The following is a 21,559-nucleotide window of genomic DNA, read 5'->3' on the forward strand; positions in this document are numbered from 1 at the left end:
GCCATGTCACATGCCCATATCAGAATGCAATAGGTTGCTTTTTACTTTTATTTACAGTTCATTCAAGTTAAGAGATAGCCTTGCTGATTTCACCTGCAGGAACACTGGGACCAGAACTCTTGAAAAATTTCCACAAGTTCATCAGGATGAAAAAAAAAAAGACAGAAACGCCTCCAACATACAAAAATTCTGTGAATTCTAAACACTATTAGGACCATCAGTGCTGCTTGGGTTGCCTATTAATCTTATTTTTTGCTAACACGAAAGCAATTTCAGTACAAACCTTCTCTTGAGACCAGCATTTCTGCAACAAATAGTTCATTATTTTATCTTCCCTTGTTTAATGCCACTATTAATTTAGAAATACGATGTCTTTCAAATTCCATTGAAAAAAGATCATCAGTTAACCAACATTTCAATCATTAGCTTTGGTGGCTTTAGCTTAATGGGCTAATTAAGGGAAATTTAATCAAAACTCAAGATGGAAATATCACACATCAGTGAGAAGGAAAAAACCCCATAGAAAATCTCATTCCCTCACTCCCTCTCTTTTTTTTTTTTTTTTCCCCTTTCTGTTTGATCCCTGAAATCAATGAAATAAATTAAATAACTCCCTGTGACTTTGGTGGGAGCTGACACTGAAGCGGCAGATTTTGAGTTTGTCACTGAGATTACTGCAGTGACTCAGAACAACACTGGAGGTGACAATCTCCACAAACTGGGGTTTGTGCACAGATCAAAGAGGGGTAATGCTGACTGCACACCCTGCATCTCCCCTGGCCCCAGCACAGCACAGCTACTGGTCCACAGCCATGCACAGGCACAGCCACTGCAAGCACAGATGCTGCAGTGAATGGCCAGGAAAGAATATTCCTGAAGGCAATTATACAGGAGCAGCCAAATTACTGCTGGCAAGTTTGTCATGACTTTGTGACTTAATAAATCCCTGCAACTTCTTCACATGGAAGCCAGATCCTCATCAGCTAAGTCTGTGTTTATAAGCTAGATTTCTTCACAGGAATGAAAGTATGGCAGCTATGAAACACTTTAATGACTTGGATATTAGAAAAATTACGACTTGAGGACAGTGGAAATGACTTCTTAACTGTCTCCTTTTGCCCTACTCAACCTGGAGCACAGCTAGAAAGAGGATTCCTTAGATGTATGACAAGTTACACCCTGCAGGGCTGAGTGTTAGCTGAGCTGTGAAAGCAAAAACATACAAAGGCCTTTTTAAAAGAAACTCTGTTTGAGGCAAATGGGAAATGCTGTACCAGGGGGACACCCTCCCCCTCCTCTCAATCTCCTCTCTGGGGAACATCAGCTCCTCTGTTTGAAGGATACAAATTTTACATATATTCAAAAGCCACTCAAGGGTGACCACTGCTCAAATATTTTAGTCACAGATAAGAAATGACACAAAATGAGCTTTTTTTGGTTTATATCTTTGGTCCCGTGTGTGAAATATCAATCCAGATGAACAGTTCTTTGAAAGTGTAATTTAACTCAGTTAAATCTCACCAAAACAGGACAACATCAAAGCTTCTGGTCTGTAACCTTTCCCACTCTTCAGGTTTTTTGAATCTTGGGGTTTATTTCTGTATGGTCAGTATTTGAGCTTTGTCATATCACCCTGGGTTTTCTGTTCAGCTTGTTCTTTTTGATTACTTTTTTTTTTTTCTTCATTCTAACAGAAGACTGGTTGTCCCCAAAATATTTGGGGCTTATTAGAGAGGGAAATGCAGAACTAAAAGTGTGAAGATGTATTTATAGCTATGTTGGTATAGCCTCCATGAGGAGAAACTCTTTTGCACACATCATCTATCCCTATATTTTCATTGCACAGAAATGTTAGGTTTTGCATGTATTCTATCTTCTTCTGATGAAAGGGAAATAAAAAAAAACCCATTGAAGACCTCTGCAAGCTGATTTTGTGCAAATTCTACAGCTCCCTCCCTTCAGTAACTACTCTGAATTTCACCTAAATATTGTCCCTGGCTCATACAGACAGTTCAGGTTTTCATTATCCAGACTCAGGCAGCTGCCTTTATACCATTATTTTAGAAAGCCTCATAATCATTATTTTTTTTCTTTTGATCATAAAAGACAGGGATTATTAACCAAGACTGAACGTTAATCTCCTCTGTACTCAATCCCCCATGCAGTGACACGGACACAGCGTGTCTGTACGTACAAATCTCATTTCATAACTGGCAATGTTTTGCCTCTGATGGAGATGATTTCTCTCCCTACCTAGCTAAGATAATTACAGCTGAACCTGCTTGAGACCGAGGTATTCACAGAATGGAGAAATTTCAGGTCACTAACCCTTATTACATTTGGGTTCCCATTAACTTCTCTATTACAAATGATGCATTGTTAGCTCACTTCACAAAGGAATACTCACTATTTGGGATAAAAGACACATTTAGAGGAAATAAGATTATTTGGAGAAATATAAGCATGTTAACCAAACTCAGTTACAGCGACAGAATTGCCATGCAGGAAGTTACTTAATAGCTAGTAATAAAGATTGAGATTCAAAGGTGTTATTACAGACAACTATGCATGTACAAAATCTGTCACAAGCACTCTGCACACACTGTCACCAAAACCCCCTTTTCAGATGCACAGAACAACATTTTCAGAATAACTCTTTCAGAAGGAGGACAGTCAGACAGGCATAATTAATGCTAGAGAGCAGAAGAGCAGTGATCTGGTCTCACTGCTTTTAGAAAAATAATGTGTGGCCACCTCAGGGCAACACAGCCTGGGCTTGGAGGGTGGATGTAAGACAGACTGAAGAGATGTGGGTGCAGATGTGACCAATTAATATCTACTCACAGAATATTCTGTGAATTAATATATATGTGGTCATGTGTAGGCAGACACATGACTAGCGTGTGTGGAGGGTCCCCGTTTCTTCTTAGAGAATGAGAAGGAAATTTAGGAATAACATGAGATAAACAGACCCCTGGGTCAAAAATATTGCTAATAACCTTTCTTTTCCTTTTCTTTCCAAATGGGAAACCTGACACTGAGAAACTTATAAATAAATTCTGAAAGGAGTTGGAGGGAAAGACAGAGCAATGCAAGAAAAATTACTGGACAAGAAGAGTGCTTAGCCACAGCTGGTGGAGTTACAGGGGTATGAGATGAGACTGTTTCTTTTTACTGCTCAGTGAGTGAGAGGCTCCCCAGGTGCTGTGGCTGCCATTGACACCAGAGCTGCTGAAGGAGCCAGACAGAACAGACAATCTCGCTCCCACAGACTGAAAGGGAATCCCACATGGATATGGAAACCAAAACCTAACCAGAGCCAGTGCAGTTGGTAAAAACCCAGCAAGTCAGCAAAATTGGAATAGGTAACGAGGCCAGTTAAACCAAAATAGCAAGTGCAGTTGTTGGGATGTGAATTCTGACTTGTTGAAACAGAATATTACCCTCTGAGGGAACTGCTGTCTGTAGGCCTTTCTGCTTTCTTCTTCAGGAAGCTCTTATCCTTACCCAGCCTTCCAGGTAAGTGACCTTACTGATCCCTTCCAACATAATAAAATTCTCAGTCTGTGTTCAGGAGAAGGTCATCAGCAAGAAAATAATTTTGAAGCTCTCCAAGCACTATGGGACCAAAAGAAAATTGGTTTTTCACTTTCTGAACATGCTTCCCTGCTAGAGGACATGACCTGGCCTTGCTATCAGTGATAAGGCAAATGGTGCTCCTATTCATGACTGAAAATTTCATTTCTAGGGACCTCAAGTAAACTCCTCTTATTCCTTCCTCCATCTGGACACTACTCATAAAGACTGGCTAAAAATTTACATGTTGTAATGCCAAAAAAACTGAACTTAAGAAGAAAGGAAACCAAAGAAACCTTTCTAACCAGTAAACACATTGAAATTCTTTTTATATTTCCACAGTCGTCTTCTGTCATGAGACTGCACTGAGGTGGGACAGGTTACTATTAATATTAGCTATTTTTACCAGATTCCCCTTACAGAGGTTACAGTGAAATCTTTTAACAGAAAAGGACAGGGTTGGTGGAGAACAGAGCCCTTGAAAGTCTAGATGGGCTGGGCTGGTTCACATGGAATCTACTTCCAAGCAACTTCAGCCAGGTTGTAGAGGAACGCAGAGAACTTTTAGCCTACATACTGCTCCGCATGGCTGGCCTCAGCTTCAACAAGGGAGCAAAAAATCAAGATATTTAGAATTTGTTTCTTAAAGCATTTATTTTCAGTCAGGCTTCAGCCTATTAGAGTTAATCCTGTTCCACCTCTCACACTCTGTAGCAAACAGTTGCTAAGTGTTGGTGATAATGAGCACCAGCCTAGAGCAAGCTCCAGAGAATCACTTAAGTTACATGTGATTGTATTTTATCTATGTGCAGTACCTTGACCACACTGTTTAACTAACAGAATGTCTAATTATTAGCTACACAAATCACTCATCTTCAATTACATCAGGCTTCTGTTTGCTCTCGCTGTCACATTCCCACAACATTATCATTACTAAAATTTAAATGCACATGTACTAACTAAAAGCAAATATATAAAAAAAGCAAGCCCAAACTACCAGCCACAATATAGTTTTCAAGACTGTTTCCTACTTGCATTTCTGTGACGTTAAAGTAGAACAATTCTTGACAGGCTCATCACTTTTCACTGGAAAACAAATAGTAATTTTCCATCAAGTCAAACCATCTTACAATAAGGTGGTTCCCTACTCTACTCTCAATCCAAATGTTGTAATATTGCACTAATGTGCAAATTCCAGTAAGTCCAAATAACCATTTCTCTAGCTTTCACTGATCTGTGCAGATTATTTGATTTGAAGATAATGCATCCATTAGAGAGAGGTAAGTGGCTTTACAGGGGATAACAAATCACAGCCAGGATTGTTCATTCATGTTGAGTATATCTCACTGGCAACTTAAAATACAGCACTTCTGGAGCTGCTGCCTTTTGCCTCTGGTAGGCACAACCTGTTCATCCAACAATTTAAGGAGCTCTTGCCCAAAACTGGCTTCTTTAATTGCACCTGCTTTGATGGCACATCCTTGACCAGGCCCTTGGCCCTTCCTCCCCCATGCACAGAGGATACTGAGCATTTGGAATTGGGTTACAGCTCTGTTCATCAGCTCTGTTGGTCAACACAACACATGAGCTCTGAGGATTGTTCTGCTAACACCTGCCATAACAAAAGCAGGTAGATAACTTCAGGAAGATGTAAAGTGCCAGCACTTCAGCTTCTTTCAAGTCCATGCAGAAGAGGTAAGACCTCACACAGGGTGAAAATGTGATTGCATGTGTCCAATGTTGCCCAGGCTAACACAGAACTAGAAATCTACCATCTCTCAGTCACAATTTTACTTCTTTGTCTTACTCCTCCCTCTTTTCTGTTATTGCCAATTCACCTGAAATGTTCTAGCTGTGATTTTCTGCCAAAGTATAATTTCTCCCAACAGCCTGAGGGATATCAAACATTTAAGAAATGTCTGTTTCTAAAGACAGAGCTGATCTAATTTCTTGGAAGTCTTCCTAATGATTCTTTGAAGTGCTGTAAGCCAAACATGGAAATTATGGCTAAGCAGCTTTTAAACAAGCATGCTTTTGAGCAGTTTTAGAGCATATTATCTTGTTATTAATAACACTTTCCATTCAGCTTCCCAGTCACAATGGAATGTGCTTTAAATTGGTGTGAAACTGGTACCCTGGTGTGCTTTACTTGAGAGCTTTACTTCTTTGAGGTGATTTAAACTTTCTGCTCCTCCTGTAGGAACATCTGCAACATCATGGCTCTAACATAGACCCTCACAGCTTCTGAGACAGGAACCACTTAGAAAAAGACAGACACAGCAAGCTTTCAGCAGCAGCAGCACTGTGTCCAATTAACTACTTACAGTTCAATAAAACTGTCATTTATCTCCATTTATATACTGGAGTCTCCAGTACCAGTTCGGTGTATACTTCCATAGAATCCCTTCCTAATCTGTACAGCAGTCCAGATTTCCTAAGCAACAGGTTTTGAGATGGTAAGAAAGATGCTTGCAGTATTTCCAAGTCTCATAGGAGGCTTCTTTCTTCCCAGGAAGGATTGGTTTCAATTAAATCAATCTTAGAAGAAAAATTCACTAACATGGTGAAGTTTCTGTGAATAAATAAGGCCAAAAACTTTTCAAGAGACAACAAAACTTCAAAGTTTTCCCTGCTTATGTCTTAACCTCCAACAAACTCCCTTCCTTCAGGGAACCCATCTGTCTTTCTCTGTAAGCAATGGAGAAGTAAGCGTGTCAGCACCTTATACATAACAGTCAGCACTGTGTTATCAGCTGAATCCATGATTCCTCATGAAGCACTGCTAGCCTGACTCCTAAGATCAAAGTGTTCTCTGCCTGACTGTGCAAGCAGAGAGAATTTAAAGGAAAGCAATAGTACAAGGGTACAGAATAATTCAGGTACAAAACATTCCCCTGGCAACACTAGGAAATAAATCACATAAATAATAATGGCAAAATAAACCATTCTTCAAAGGAAACTCGGCTGAAGGGGATGAAGCAACCAGGTATTTTTACAAATGGTGCTTTACCAGTGACTGCACAATAAGCTTAATGCTGGCATTTTTTAAATCTTTGACGCACACATATTAATTATACATTCAGGACCAAAGCATTGGCAGTGTCCTCGTTGTATTTGCAGCCTATGTGCATCCCCAAGTGCCAGGAAGATAAAAGACATATTCATATAATGTTTGTTCAAAGTTCTGAGAAGGCAAACTATCCCTTGATGAAATCCATTATTTCTAGAGCACAGGTTTCCAAAAAAGACAAGGGACACCAGTGCTCATGACACAGACGGTAGATGCATCTTGCAGCCTAAGGGCCAGGGCAGCAGGGGGTGAAGTATGTCTGCGCCTTCTCTAGAAACATCACACGTTAAAAGTAAACAATGAAAGAGGGTATTCCCTTAAAGATAACTGGCAAGAAACAGCTAAAACAACACTCTAAATAAACATATGCTACCAGATAAACCTTCTATGCTTAAAGCCAGAATACAGCCACGACTGGCACAGCCCTTTATCAAGGTGAGCTTCTGCTACAGCTAACACAAAAGATGATCCATCAGATGGATTCTTTCTGATTTTGCAGCAGGCTCTTTTCCAATCTCTTCATCCTCAGACCTAGACACATTGAACACCAGGGGCTTTGATACTCAGAAAAAATATCATCTATGGAGCTCACATCCAACTCTAGCAAACCATGAGGGAACACCAAACGTTCAACGTAGACCAGTATGCAAAGAGAGTGGTTCCCAGTCAATGAAATGGAGACACAGAGGTTTAAGCACCTTGCTGTAGACTACCCATGGAATCAGTTTTTGAACCAAAACTTTCACTTGGGAGCTGCAAAACTGTGTGCTTTGCCCTAAATACTCAGTTATTTTCATTGTCTGCTTCCAGTGGAAGATGCTTCACAGAAGAAAAAGCACTTCTGCTTGAGGGAAGAGCTTCCAGGAGCAATGCTGGCCATTTTCATGCCAGCTAGTGCTGCCAACACTGATCATCATGCAGGAGAATGAGGAGAAGACTCATACCTATCCAGTATCTCTGGGAGAGGTAAGATCATCCACTGCCATACTCCCAAACCTTCGCTGTTCTCGGAATGCCAGAACGTCCAGCTCTGCTCCTTTCCTGTCTTATTCTCCACCAGCACCAGGGAGACATTTCCCAGCAGGACACCGTGGATGAGCCATGACATTCGTAGCTGGAAGAAATAGAACATGTGAGATTAAACATCACAAACATTATTCAAAAGTTAACAAAGTTAACAGTTTCTCTTTCCTTGCTTTCCAATCACCAAAAAGTTGATTCTCCCATCCCTGTGCAATCCCTTTAGGAAACTCCAGAGATGTGGAAGCCTGTAATACTCAGTATATGCAAATAAACATTGGAACTACTGGCCCTTTTTGTTTTCTCTTTGTAAAGGTGAGTCTAAACAGCCTGGTTTAGCTTTCACATATGTGGCTAATTTTACAGGGATAAGATTATACCTCTATTTTGAGCACTACAAAAACTACACTCCCCTAAGATGCCACCTAAGAGATTCAAGTTAAGACTAACAACTTATTCAGTAATGAATTTTCATATTCCAGCAGCAGTAGCAGCAAAAAACACAGGGAGAAGACTGCAATAAGCAGGCATCACTAGTAATCGCATCCTCGTCCCCCAGATACGCTTTTAAAAAATAAGTTTTTACTTTCCATCCAAGTTTCACAGATTTTTCAATTAAAGTTCAGTAATAATTTGGTGGGTTTTTTATTAATTAAAATACTTCAGGGAACCATTTTTCTTACATTTTTCTTATGATAATGTAATTTAATCCATTTCTATGTGTTTATCCCTGTATGTAAAATTATTTCATGTAGTTTTCTCATTTTATGAGTTTCTCTCTCGTTGTATTAAAAGAAAAACAGTTCCTTCCACATGAGGCTAGCTTCACAATCCATAGTATATGAACATAGTCTTCTTATTTCCTTGCAAAAAAGAAGAGGAGCTAGCCCTTTGTTGATCAAGAGCACAATAAAACACCTATATATATTGTATTCAGGAGCTGGGTTTCATCTAAACAACCAGTAGAGGTGAGAATGCTAAAGGAATGAGTTTATTAAAGCTACATTAACGATGGATGTTTTGGATACAAGAAAGTACTCAGCACAGTATCTAGTGTCCATACATATTAAATAAAGCACTCTATTTTTTAGCACTTCAAAGCCACCACCAAAGTCAGGAGGCTTGGAATTCAGTTTGTGTTTTACAAAGGAACACCTGATAACATTACTTCCTTGCTTTGATAGCACAGAACGTCCATATCCATTTCTTAGCATAAAACAAAACTGCTAAATTTTGCTTGCTGTTCCTATGTCATGGTGTAAGTTTGTTCTGGCAGCCAAATCAGATGTAGGCATCAAAGTGACAGAAGTGTTGCTATTATTCCTAGTTTATGATCACAATATTGGAGTGGGTGGAACAAAATTCTGGATATCCATTGTATTAATTATCAGTTCTGAATTTGGGTAAACACTACAGTTCATCTGCCTGTCTCCAAAGCTACAAAGAAAGAAGTGACTTTATTCTGCAAAACTGTGACAGAGACTGAATAATCTAGATGGGGCTCTTCTCTCACTCCAGTCCAAAAATCACTGGACTTGTCTGGAATCCATTGTACCGTATGACCCAAGGATTGATAAATGTACAAACAGATATGCCAGTTTGTGTCTGTGAAAGCATTATTTTGGCCACACATCCCAAATTGATGTGTAAGATTTTGAGTGGTCCAGCAAACCATCACAGGTGCCTACAGCACTTCTGGGGACAAGCTGGTCAAGTCTGGACACTGGTCAAGTCTAACTTCCAGTTCATTCCCACCACACTTCTGGGAAAGGACTCATGGAGTCCCATGGCTATTTCCACAGTGTCAGGCAGTGGAAACTACAGCATCAAGTGTGAGGATTTTCACCTCCCAGACACCAGAGAGAAAAAGCAGAGTTGAGCAGGATGGCCAGGAACTATTTCAGATTCACAACATGATGGCCATGGAGGCTGCTGAGCAGGGCTGAGCTCATACCCAGCTACCAGAAGCAACACTGGTGAGAGAGCCTGCTCAAGGTATAGGAGGCTAATGCCTTCAAACTTGGTGTCTGTGTGGCTACTCCTAACAGGTGACAATCAAGATGAAAGAACTTGTTGGGTATTCTATATTTTCAATTGCCTACTAAGTGAGGCATTTTTTACTGTGAATTTAAAGTGGAAATTTTTACCTTTCAGAACCAGTAAATTTTCCTTGAGGAAACTGATCAGAACTTGACTATTTGTTTTAATAAGTTTGGAATGCCAGTGGATATTTAAAACCCTTCTTTTACACGAGAGAAGGGTTTTAAATATCTGAATACTGAGAGTCCACGTGTCCACTTTTAGGACCCAAGTGCCAACTCCCTGTGCAACACACTACGTGACATTTTTAATACAGGTGAGTTGGAGCAACTTCACTGTGCCATTTTGGTAGTTAAAAATTTGAGAGTTAAAGCAGGAGGGCAGAAGCTTCAGAAAGCTTCCAGGCAAAAGCTTTCAGACCTCTGTCTCTTCTGGAGACCTGCCAGAAGGTAAGAGGCAACATCTATATGGTCAGGAGTGAGGGAAGAGCGAGCCTTTGATGGCTGTTAACGTAACACTAGAGCAAAAGCTGAAGCAATTGATGAATTGGAATGAATGCCTTTGCACACATGTCAGCTGTTTGAAGGAAAGAAGTAGCTGGCAATAGATGTGGGAGACCAGCTCATTGGCAAAGTGCAATATGCAAACTCTAATGAACTGGCTCTGAGTGAATCGACTGGCACTGGGTCCAAATGGGCATTTTTGGCTGTGATTTCCATGGTTTCTAAGCTTCACAGCAGGGCAGTCCAGGTCTTTTCACACCTGCTGAAGTGAACCAGAGCAGATGATGAGCTGGATACCATAGTAAAGACTTCTGAATGGGGCTGGCATTCATTCTGTAGAATACAGCATCAATGATGGCAGATGGCACTACATACACAGCGCGCCCTGCAAGCAGAGCAGTGGCACATTTGGAAAAATCTAAATCTGGGCTGTTGGTGGAATACCCCAACATTATGCATCAAACATCTCTCTCTGTGTTAAACTAGCAGCAAAATACTCAGTTGCTAGAAACACTACTGAGAAATTAATTAAGCATAGAAGGTAGGCAGTGGCTCAATGGCACCTTGCTTTCTGGCTTTAGAGCCCACCAGAGCTGCTGATCAGCTGTTCATATGCAAACCCACTGACTCAGTAAATGAAATGGTCTAAACTGATCTGGGGAAAATTAACAGGAGGGAGAGCCCATGGTAAATGCACAGCATATTGAGGCAAAACTCAGGTCAGATGGCTACATGTTCTATACTGCAAACACCATCTGGAAAGATGCCTTCTGAGAATCTCCTTAGCCTCTGAGTTGGTGGAGTTTCTGAACTGACAAACAGGGGACTCAATTCATCCCAGAAAGAAAAAAAAATCCCAAAAAGCTAATCCTTATCAATATCAACGGAGCTTGGCAGGTGAAGAAAAGCAAGGAAGGTGAATTTTCCAGCACAAGCTGAATAATTTCAAGACCACTTGAGAACTGAGACTTCCATTTTACTTCCTTTATGCAAAAAAAAGAGAAATAAAACACCAAGAACCTTCTGGGTGAAGTTTGAACTTGCTGACACCTGTGAATCTACTTTAATGGCTAGAAACATCCTAGCATAAACTATCTCTGAGATGCCTGACCAAGGACGAATGACACACACTTGCAGCAGCATAAATAAAACATTCTGCAGTGACACTCTGGAGAGCTGCTGTTTCTTTTTCCTCCCTTTCTGCATGGCAGTGATGCTGACTATTAGCATTATGGTCCTACCTGGCAGGAATAGATACTTGGCCGTCTTTAACACAAGTGAAAAAAGGAACTGGAAAAGAAAAACGTACTTCAAACAGGGCTTGGAGTAAAGTACTTTTAAGAAGACAGAGAAGAGTCTACAGGCATTTTCCTCCCAAGGAAGTGGAGTAGTTGGATCTCACTGGAGGCTCTCTGGCCAGCAACACCTCAACTCTAGACCACAGGTTTTCATCTTGTGAGACAGCACATTACTTAATTCTGATGCTCCCCAAGTCCTTGCTCTCCCCCTCCATGATGCTTGTTCAAAGGAATTGCTCAAAATTTGCCTGACAAGGAACAGTGGATTCTTGAAATGTAGACATTTATTCTCCTAAAAACATTACTGTTCCCTTGGGTCTTCTTCACTGGAAGGGAAACAGTAGAAATTGTTTTCAGCTGTGAATGCACTGACCCACTAAATGTAGCTCAGGTATTAAAGGAGCTTGGAAAACATCTCGCAGTTGAGCAGAAACTGAAGCTGCAAGTTGGAATATGATTTGCACAGAACTAGGCAATAGCTGCAGACACCTTTGCCAAGTCTCAGTAAGCTTTGTACAGGAATATGAGCTACCTTTGACATGTGAAGTTTATCATACTGACGATAATTTTTTTCTTACCAGAAATGAGAAATGGCTGCATACAACAGTACAAGCAAAGACATCTATTACCACTGTTCAGCAATTCAGGCTTGGACTCTTATGAATAATAAAGAGGATCAAAAGGTCTTGTTCCTGGTTTTTGGCCAGATCTACAACAATGCATGATAAGACTCTGTGTAGTCTGCAGACACTTCTGCTTTAGATGAAGACTCAGGAGTGAAAGCAAAAACCTTTTGTAAATGACAGAATTTTAATTAACTGATCTGATTACGTAGCTTTAAAATACCTAGTCAGGCAAGAGAAGCTCATGTTTTATATGAACAGATTCTCCCACTATTTATTCTCACAATATTTCTTACTTCATTTCAGAAAACAGGCCGAGGGAAAAATAAAAACAACAAAAAGAGAAAGTGTTCAGAATTTTGCTGTCAGAGGATTGTGGAATGACCAGCACTCAAAAGATTTCAGATGCTATAGACCTTCTGATCCAACGACACAAAAGCCAGGTGGGAAAGGGGGCAAGAGAAGACAGATAACAGTAAAAGCTGTACAGATTTTAAAAACAACATTTTAAAACAAAAAAGTATGCTAAGAATATTCTGCCAAATAAAGCACATGAAAGGTTGAGCTAGAGGCATATCTATGATGCATTTTTCATGCTTGTAAATTTTCAGTGTCAATGTTATTACCATGTACATTTCTAAGTTATTTAAAGCTCAAGGAGTAGAGGAGAAAAAGAGACACACTCTGCAAGTGTAAGCATGGGGCTCAGAATGCACTCAAGGAATGATTTATATTATTGACTTACATGCCTTGAAAAAAATTGCAACACTTCTGCATAGAAAAAATAACTGAATTAATAAATAGAGAGTATGAAAACATCTTTATGTCTGTAAAGCTGGCTGAGAAGGCAAACTTCAACTATACTGTTCTACATCAGCATGTTATATTTATTTTTGAGAGAGTATGTTTACATTCAAAAACAATTTCAGGTGTTAAAGAAATCTGGCCCAGTTTAGTACTATCTTACATAACATAATGGTGGCTTTCAAGAAACAGCTAGTTGAAATGTCAAAATAGCATCATAAAAATATTTTCATTATTTTAAACACAGCCAAAAGCACAAAGCACATTTACTACCACAGGAATCTGTTTGTATTGTTTTCCAGCACAACCGTACCCTTTAAAATGCTTGACCCAGGACCTACCATGAAAATGAAGCAATCTGGTTCCTAATCACAAAGCAGTCCCTCTTGCAGAGTCACCTCAGTCTATGGAGGTGCATGCAATAACATTTCAGGCCAATTTCAAATCCACCCCCAGGCAGGAACAGCAGCTCTGCTGTTCCTCTCCTTCTCTCTGACAGCCCACACCAAAGCTGCAGCTTGGCTTTTAGTTATCAGGCATGGCACTGAGATTCTGTCCCAGATTCCCTCAAGCTGAGCAAAGTAGAGCCTTTCTCAAAACTTGCTAATGTTTCTGGAGTGACTTCCAAGCAGAAGGAGTAGTAATAACCCACCACAAAATGAAATCTTGCAGGATAGATGCAAGACTGCAGCCCAGGCAGGTACAACTGTACCAGCCTCTTGCATGTCTTTATGAGAGGAAGCCACACACTTTGGGAAGAGACAGGTATGTTTCTTGTGATCTACAGGTACCACAACATCCTTCAAGGCCTGAGGATGCAGACATCAGGGAACATCTCTAAAAAATGGAAGGAAAAGCAAATCAGCACACGTGACTGCACCTGCACAGCAATAATGCTGGACTGAGGGAGATGGGATTGCCTTCTTGTCCCAGACATGGGGGGTCAGAACTGAGTCTCCAGCTTCCACACAAAGGTGAGTAATCCTTGGCACCTGCAACACTTCTGCCAGCTCTCTGACTTCTTTGTGAAGTACTGAGAAGTAGGTGGCCATGACCAGAGTTTGGAGACTGTGCACACCTAGGAGCTATCAACTGTGGCAAAGCAATTAGTTTTGCCATGGGTGGTGCCTGAGATGACAGCACTTCCCTTGGATTTAATTGCAGTGTGGTTTCCTAGGTTCCCAAACACCAGCACAGCTTCTAATGACATGCAGGTGGATTTCTTCTTCAAAATGAGGAAATGCCTATCCATCCCATGCTCCTCTGTCAGCTTTGTACATGCCAGCTGATTCCCACCCAGAGGTGGGGAATCTCAGTGTGACAGAAGGGGCAAATAATGCTGTGCTTTACTGCTCGAGCTCCAAACACTCTGCCTTTCAATCACACCACCGTTTGGCTTAATTCTTTGCACTTCATGTGCATTCCTATGCTCAATTACATGTGCTTTGCTTCCAGTGAACTTTTACATGTGGGTTAAAAGGTTTTCACTCTTGATTACTGTGACTGTTTAGTTCCAGAAGCATTTCCTGAGCTTTTAGTTGCATCTCCCCTCTCTGGCTACTTCAGGGTAATAGAGCATCACTTCATGGACTATGTGAACCACTTCCTGCATTCACCCAAGATTTAGTAGAAGTGCCACAGTCTCCCTCTTCCATACAGAGTGGGTTTTAAACACAGACTTAAAGGGGTCAACAAGCAAAGGGCTCTAATGAAAGTGCAACATGAAAAAGATAACAAAGGCTGTCTGGACTGCAGGCAGGAGAGATTCTTTGAAGCCAGGACACTCCAGCCAAGATTTAATAAAACAACAAAAGGAAAGAGAAAAACTAACTGAACCAAGAATAAAGGGCAGCATCACAAACCGACTGCTCTGACCTGCCAAAAGCACTGAAGAACAAAGAAAATGAAAATATAAGGCTGCTCAAAACAAACAGGAGTGAAGTGCAATACAAAGCTATACACAAAGTGCAAGACACATTAGGGCCAATCCCAAAAGTGTGGGAAAGTACAGGCTGTGTTTATCACATTATCTCCTGTGTGCATTTTTGTCCTTTTCCCATCTTTTGGGGCATGTGGGGCAGTGCAGAGTGGGTGAGGCTGATGTTTCCCTTCCTGAGCTAACAAGGAGCCTCCTGCAAGGCGTGGAAAGGGCTGGCAGCCCTGCCTGCGCCTGGGGACTGAGCTCAGGCTGCAAGGGAGCACAGAGATGGAGTGTCACACCAGCCCTGCACTCAGTGACAGCTCATATGCCAAGCTCATCCATGCTGTGGTGTCTCCAAGTGCTAACACCAACACCACTGCATACAGCTGCCCAGAACCTCAGCAGGGAAGGTCTTTGCACCAGGCTGGTCATTCACCACCTTTTCCAGTCTGCCACAGTGTAAGATTGCACAGCCAGGCTCAGGGAGGAAAAACAAGCTTGAAGCATTAGAAACTCTTTGTGGCTGGTTCCCACTGTGGACTGCCTGGCTGTTTCCTTATCAGCTTTGAGTCCTGGTTTCATGGACACCCTGGCCAAACCCCAGAATCCTCCAGCCTGGTAAACAGCACTGTGGCAGGTAATGTTCCTCGTGCTGAGGCTGAAGTAATTAATTCCTATGAACACCTCAGGCTAAAAAGCGGGGTGTCATCTTCTGCTGTGATGAGTGTGATTGGTCTAACATGACTGGATAAAAGAACATTAGGGGATAAGGGGAAGAAATAATAATTTCATTGAACAGCAGGTGCCCCAGAGCTTCCATGTAGCAGGGGAAAAGAGAGGGGAGTCAAAATTATCAAACTGGGGATGTTTGCCAACCTCCTTGTTGCTCTCAGGAGAGCAAGCAGATGTCTAAAGGATCATGAGAGCTGGATCAAATACAAGAAGAAGGGCAGATTTATGGCTGGATCTGATGGTGGAAGAATAAATGGGTCTAATTCACATACACCCTTGCTGAGATACCTTTGCAACATGAATTTTGAGTATTTTCAGTGGGATTTCAGCTGCCAGAGAATCTGTCCCAGCTGTGACATGCCAGGTAAAGTTGTCAGCAGTGACAGATAAAAGAAAACTCATCTTTTAGTGCCTGAACTTGAGCCAGTTCAATCACAAAGTGGTTGAGGGTAAGTAAATACAGGACAGCATTTCAGTATTTTCACAATCTCTTTTCTGACTATAATTTCACTATTAGGAAGTCTGTTGGCACCTATTGGAGGAATAAGTGCGTATGGAGGCATATCTCCTTTCTCCTCTTCTGTTGTGTTGAGAAGTGGAATTAAATTATTCTCTGCACAGACAGATTGTTCCAGTAAAATAGAATCTGAAGCCACCAGGGATCCACTGAGAAGGGAAGCTTTTACACTTATATGAAAAGGCAAGAGACAAAACCCTTGCCAAAACTCCTTCACTCTTTATTAGCGACAGCTGCAACGCTGGATGCGTCCGGATGCCTTTGGGGTGCCAAGGGGAGTGACGAAGGTGGGATGGCATGTGAGCAGATGAAATACATGGCAGCTTCTCCCCCCACGGCAAGTTTAATTATTTGCAGTGTTGTATACACAAGAAAAAAAATACACAGATATTGGGAAATCATTCACTGTGATTCCTGTGTCTGGTGGATTATGAAAAACGCTCACTCTTGCTGGTCCATGGCAGAGCAAGGTCTTAAAATATTCAGAACCTGCTTATGCCTTTGTCACAGATGGGAGGAAAAACAAGGTAGAATATATTTCAAAGACAGAGAACATGAATATATCAAGAGAGCAAAACCAGAGGCACTTTGCTGTATGAACTGAGGCATCCAACAGAAGTGAACCAAAACAAACTTTAAGGCAAAGAAACACCTTTTTCTGTGTAGTTTCATTCCAGAGAACTTTCTAACACATCCCTTCTTGTCCTTTCTGCATTTTAAGATCACTGGAACAGATTTTTTTTGTCTGTTCAGTACTCAACCAACAAACAGCTGCACTTCATTAGTATCAGTTTCCCTAAATCCCTCTGCTCCAGGATCCAGAAGCTTATGGGAGATTTCTGAGTGACCGTGAAGATGTGAAATGCTTTAACTCACTAGGCACGGTTCAAAGCCATACGTTAGAAATAAATCTTATCAGTGATTCTACAATCTGTAAAGCTACAGAATAAGAAGATGCATACAGCTTCTTTCTGAAGCTGCACTTTAAGGGTTAAATACAGCTAACCCAGAAATGACAAGCATGAGCAAGGTTGTCTGGCAAGCCTTGATGTACTTGCTTAAGCTCATGTCTTGTGACTGTCAATAGCTTTTCTGCTTGAATATGAACCTGGCTCCATTCTGGATGATCTTCTCTCTGCTGCTGCTAATTTCAGCACTCCTGTGAACAAGACCTGCATGAGGACTGCTAGGTTTGAAGTAGTAGCATGAAGAACTGCCAGCCCAAACCCCAGCTGTGCTAGAGAAAACATGTACTGCCTTTTCTGAATGGCTCAGGGGCAGTCCTGAAGCCTATTCTGTCTTGGATGTTGCAAGTATAACGCTTGTTCATGCAGCAAGATTCTTCCTCTCTGTGTTTATGTAATGTTGGCTGCCCTGCTCTTACAGCATACACACCTAATTATGAAGATTGTAATACATCATGTGATGCAATGAGGACAGGATATGATAGGTTTTTCAAAGCACATTTTGTGGCATTCAAGCAGATAACCATATCTTTCCCCGCACAGTAGGCATAAATAAGTATATTTGATAGAAAATAAAATCAGAGATAGTGGTTGCCTTGCTACTGACCTAGTACCTATATTTGAAAACCTGAGTCAAACACAAAAAAAAAGCTCTGTAAATTGTACAAGAAAAGAAAACATTATGACTTGCCTCACAGGGGGAGTTCCTCAAAGGAGGTGGAAATGCTGTGCTGGTCATGACAGTCTTTGGCACTGCTGGTGCCTTGCTGGTGTTAAGGAGGAGTGCACAACCTGGATGAAAGAGAAGGAAGAAGGTCAAACTGCAGCACTCACCTTTTGGTTTCAGGATCTGTGAAACCTGCCCCAAACCTACGTTAGCTGGCTCCTACCACTGTGGAATTCCAGGGAGGAGAAGGCCTTTTCCATTTCTTAGGGATGCAGCTTCACCTACCTAACAAACATACTCAGTAACCACATGAGCCTGTCCACCTCCCCCCCACTGCTACCTTCTGTTGCTCCATGACTTCAAATTCATCCTCCTTCCAAGGCAAAAAATAAAGTGTATCTGTTATGAACAAAAAGTAACTCGGAATAAAAGAATTTATCTTGACCAAAACCAAATAAAAATACAGCTATAGCTCCTTGCTACTTGAATAATTTCTGTAAACAAGAGGAACAAGGGCAGTATTGGGTTTTCTCTCAGCAGCTTAAGCCTTCAGTTGTTTGTATGAGAAGGATTAGATACTGGCATTTAGGTAGGAGAACCAAGTACATAGTAATAGTTCATAAAAGTGCAACTCAAGGGATCATGAAGCAAAGACAAGAAAAAATAGGATGTGAGCAGGGGAAAAAACCAGCAGTACAGAAAAATAGAGAAAATAAATAGGAAAATCAGAAAGAAAAAAAAACCAGATCAGTATGGTAGAGGGTCAGGCAGATGAACATTTGGTGTGAAGTTTTTTAGAAGGGGTCAAGATCTGTATCTGGTGTCAGGGGTGGAGACTGAGGTACCGCTTTGTACCCTCAAGACAAAAAGGGAGCAGGACAGTCTTTTGCTCAAAGTGGAAAGAGTGGCATTTGAGAGTAGAAAGCTGAGAACTGTTTCACTGGAGGCTGAATATGTAAGTACACAGGAAAACTTGCCTCGTGTTTCATTCCCTCTCCTCACCACGTGTGTATCATTTCTGCTCTCTGCTGTTTGTGCTCTACACTTACTGTTTCCTCTCACACACCTTCTATGGAAGGGAAACGCTTCTGCTCCGAGCTTCCAATCCGCCATGGAGAAGGATGGGACGCAGGGGAGCCTGGTGTCCAGCCACAATCCCCATCTTCGAACGAGCAGTAAAAGCCAGAGGGAAGCTTTCCTGCAGGAGAGAAAGGCACACAGACAGAAGCAGCCAGTGAGCTGAGAAGGAGGCTCCTGGGCTCACACAGGAGCTGCAGTGACTGTTCCAACCCGCTCTGCCCAGGGCACTCCCGGCTCCTCAGTCCTTTTGCATGGAATTGTGCACGTGCCTGACCATGGGGAGGGAGAAGCAGAGAGCAACAGCCCCCAGAGTGTGGCTAAGTGACTCCCCACACACCTTGACACCCCAGTGAGAGGACACATCTCACTACACACCATGGCGTCTCCTGGGCTCTCAACTCTGCAGCTATCAGCTCGCTCAAGGTCACATCTTGGAGATGACTTTCCTAAGCATCGCTTCTGCAACTCTACAGGGGGAAATCTTGGAGAGGATAAATTACCTACAAGATTCCCTCCCTCACAGTTCAGGTTTCTACTCAGCCCAGCTCAGCAACATGATCTCTTCTCTCTGTGAGCACTGATGTGGCCCCAGGTAAAGTACTGAATCCTTTTGTGCCTCACTTTTTTCACCTGTGAGTCTCTTCCATGAGATGAAAGAGGACAGTTTATTTTAATCCATACTTCCAGGCTTTGAAGCCCGCTCATTCTGCCACTAGCTTAGGATTTCAGTTTCCAGCTCCAAACAATAGAGCTCCATTAGCTTTTTGCCTTGAAATTTGCCAGTTTTAAAGCAATAGTGGTCCCATTCAAAGCAGAAGGTAATCTCATGCCTTCCTTTTACTTCTCTACCTACAACTGCAAGTTCTGCTTACAGGGGGTACAAAGTATTGCTCCTTTTGCTCCAAGACAGGAGAATGACACATGAAATCTGTTAAAAATTGAAAGATAAAAATGAAATTTCATGTACAAACACATATCCAGGATTTTTCTTTTTTTTTTACTTTTAGCTGCTTGATAAAATCAGAATAAAAATTACTTCACTCACAAGCAGTAGGATAGACCACAAACTTCTAAAGCAAGAGAATCTTCCGGTCAAGTGATACCAGTAATTTCATCAGCTCCTCTATGAGAAGAAGAGGCTCTTGTACATATAATTTGTTGTGATTATTAATTTCTTTCCTCCCTGAAATTATATATCTATTGAGAGACTGTCAGACAATGAGGTACCAGTATTCAAGCTCCAGATTATTCCAAATGTTTAAGTTGTAGCAGATTCCCCTGGCTGAGATTTCAGATCAATAAAATACCTGCTCACAGGGCCCCAGCTTTGACTCACACACCTCAAAAGGCAGTTGACTGTCATTGCCACATGCAGGTGTTCCTTGGTGTGCCAGAGAAAACAACTGTGGAACACCACAACTGCAGCATCTAGACCACAAACATTTGATTTTCTGGGACCCTGAATCACAACTCTCATGTCAGAGGAAAGTTAAACAAATCCTCTATCTGTAGCTTTTTAGTAGGGCTAGTTTTGGACCTGGAACCTGACACTGACCCAAGAACCACATTTTGGTGGTATTTTGGGCAAGCATCTAAACCTGTTATGAAAAAAACAAAACCTGTACTGAAGTTAGGGCTTTTTCAAGTTTTTCCTTTTAAAAATCTCTAAATTCATTCAGCCTAGCCTTTAAATGTGAAGCTGTTAAGCAGAGAGTTACTTCCCTGTGTTTCACCCCTCTGCAGAACTTGATTATATTTCATTGCTCAGCCTGAGGCTGGGATACAAAGAAAATGACAAATTATAATGTGCCCTGAATTCCCACAGAAACAGCTTGGTTTGGTGTCCAGCTGAATTCATGTCATGGCCATTTGCTATCTAGGATGGTGTAAACAAGTCAGAGCAGCAGGAGGAGTCATCTAAGTAGCAATCCCTGCCTGAAGGCCAGGGAAAACTCACTGTCGATGAACAAGTAAGGGCATAAATAAAAAGCTGTTACTTTCACAGAATATTTCATTCCCTTTTCACAAATTAATCTTTTATGAGTTTTCAGATGTCTCATGCCCTGGATGCATTTTCTTTGCTGCTCTTTCTTACCTTGAATATGTACAGCACCTGTGATTCCATGGGTTGGTACTCCACAGGGATCTCTTTGGGAACCACTTCTCTCCAACCTGTACTGCTCCATTTCATGGGTTTGCCACTGAAACTCACATTAGCACAGACACTGCACTGATGAGGGGAAGCTGCTCTGACTTTATTGGAAAATCATGGAAATTATGGGGCAGGGATTACTTCTACTGAAACCTGCCATTTTGGATACTGATACCAGACAGAGACCTCAGAAGATTTAGGCCTTGTTAAGATTAAGATACAACTTGTGGGTATGAGATGGAGAACAGAGTAGTCCAGTGAAACTGAAGCACTCTGAGAATGCAAGAGTCTCTCCTTTTATGTGGGCGGGCAAGCAGGGAAAAGCTCTTGGATGCTAAACTTGTTTTTAACCAAATATTTTCAAGCCTTCAGAATTAAAGACCTTCCAAGAAAAATCTTAGTAAATTCTTTTTCTTTAACCAGATTTTTTGTCCATTAATAGCTAGAGAATTAGTAACTGATACAATTTATGAAGCAGATGGAGTCATCTCTTGCTTCAAAACTAGGTGTAAATCAACCAGATATTACAGTTTAGGCTTCTGGATGAAATTCCAAACTGGTATTCTAAAGAACAAAAGCACTAAAGACTAT

General features: G+C 41.4%; 1 protein-coding gene across 1 annotated transcript in view; it reads right to left on the reverse strand.

Moving 5' to 3' along the window:
• Positions 1–21,559, reverse strand: part of ALK (ALK receptor tyrosine kinase) — a 306,751-nt gene that overhangs the window by 51,972 nt on the left and 233,220 nt on the right. Inside the window, exons 7-9 of the mRNA XM_059840860.1 lie at positions 18,803–18,934; positions 17,761–17,861; positions 7,591–7,760 (exon numbers count right to left, since the gene is read on the reverse strand). Coding sequence (XP_059696843.1) covers positions 7,591–7,760; positions 17,761–17,861; positions 18,803–18,934 — 403 coding nt within the window. The remainder of the gene's footprint in view (positions 1–7,590; positions 7,761–17,760; positions 17,862–18,802; positions 18,935–21,559) is intronic.

This window comes from Haemorhous mexicanus, chromosome 3 (genome assembly GCF_027477595.1).
Source record: "Haemorhous mexicanus isolate bHaeMex1 chromosome 3, bHaeMex1.pri, whole genome shotgun sequence".
Lineage (NCBI taxonomy): Eukaryota > Metazoa > Chordata > Aves > Passeriformes > Fringillidae > Haemorhous > Haemorhous mexicanus.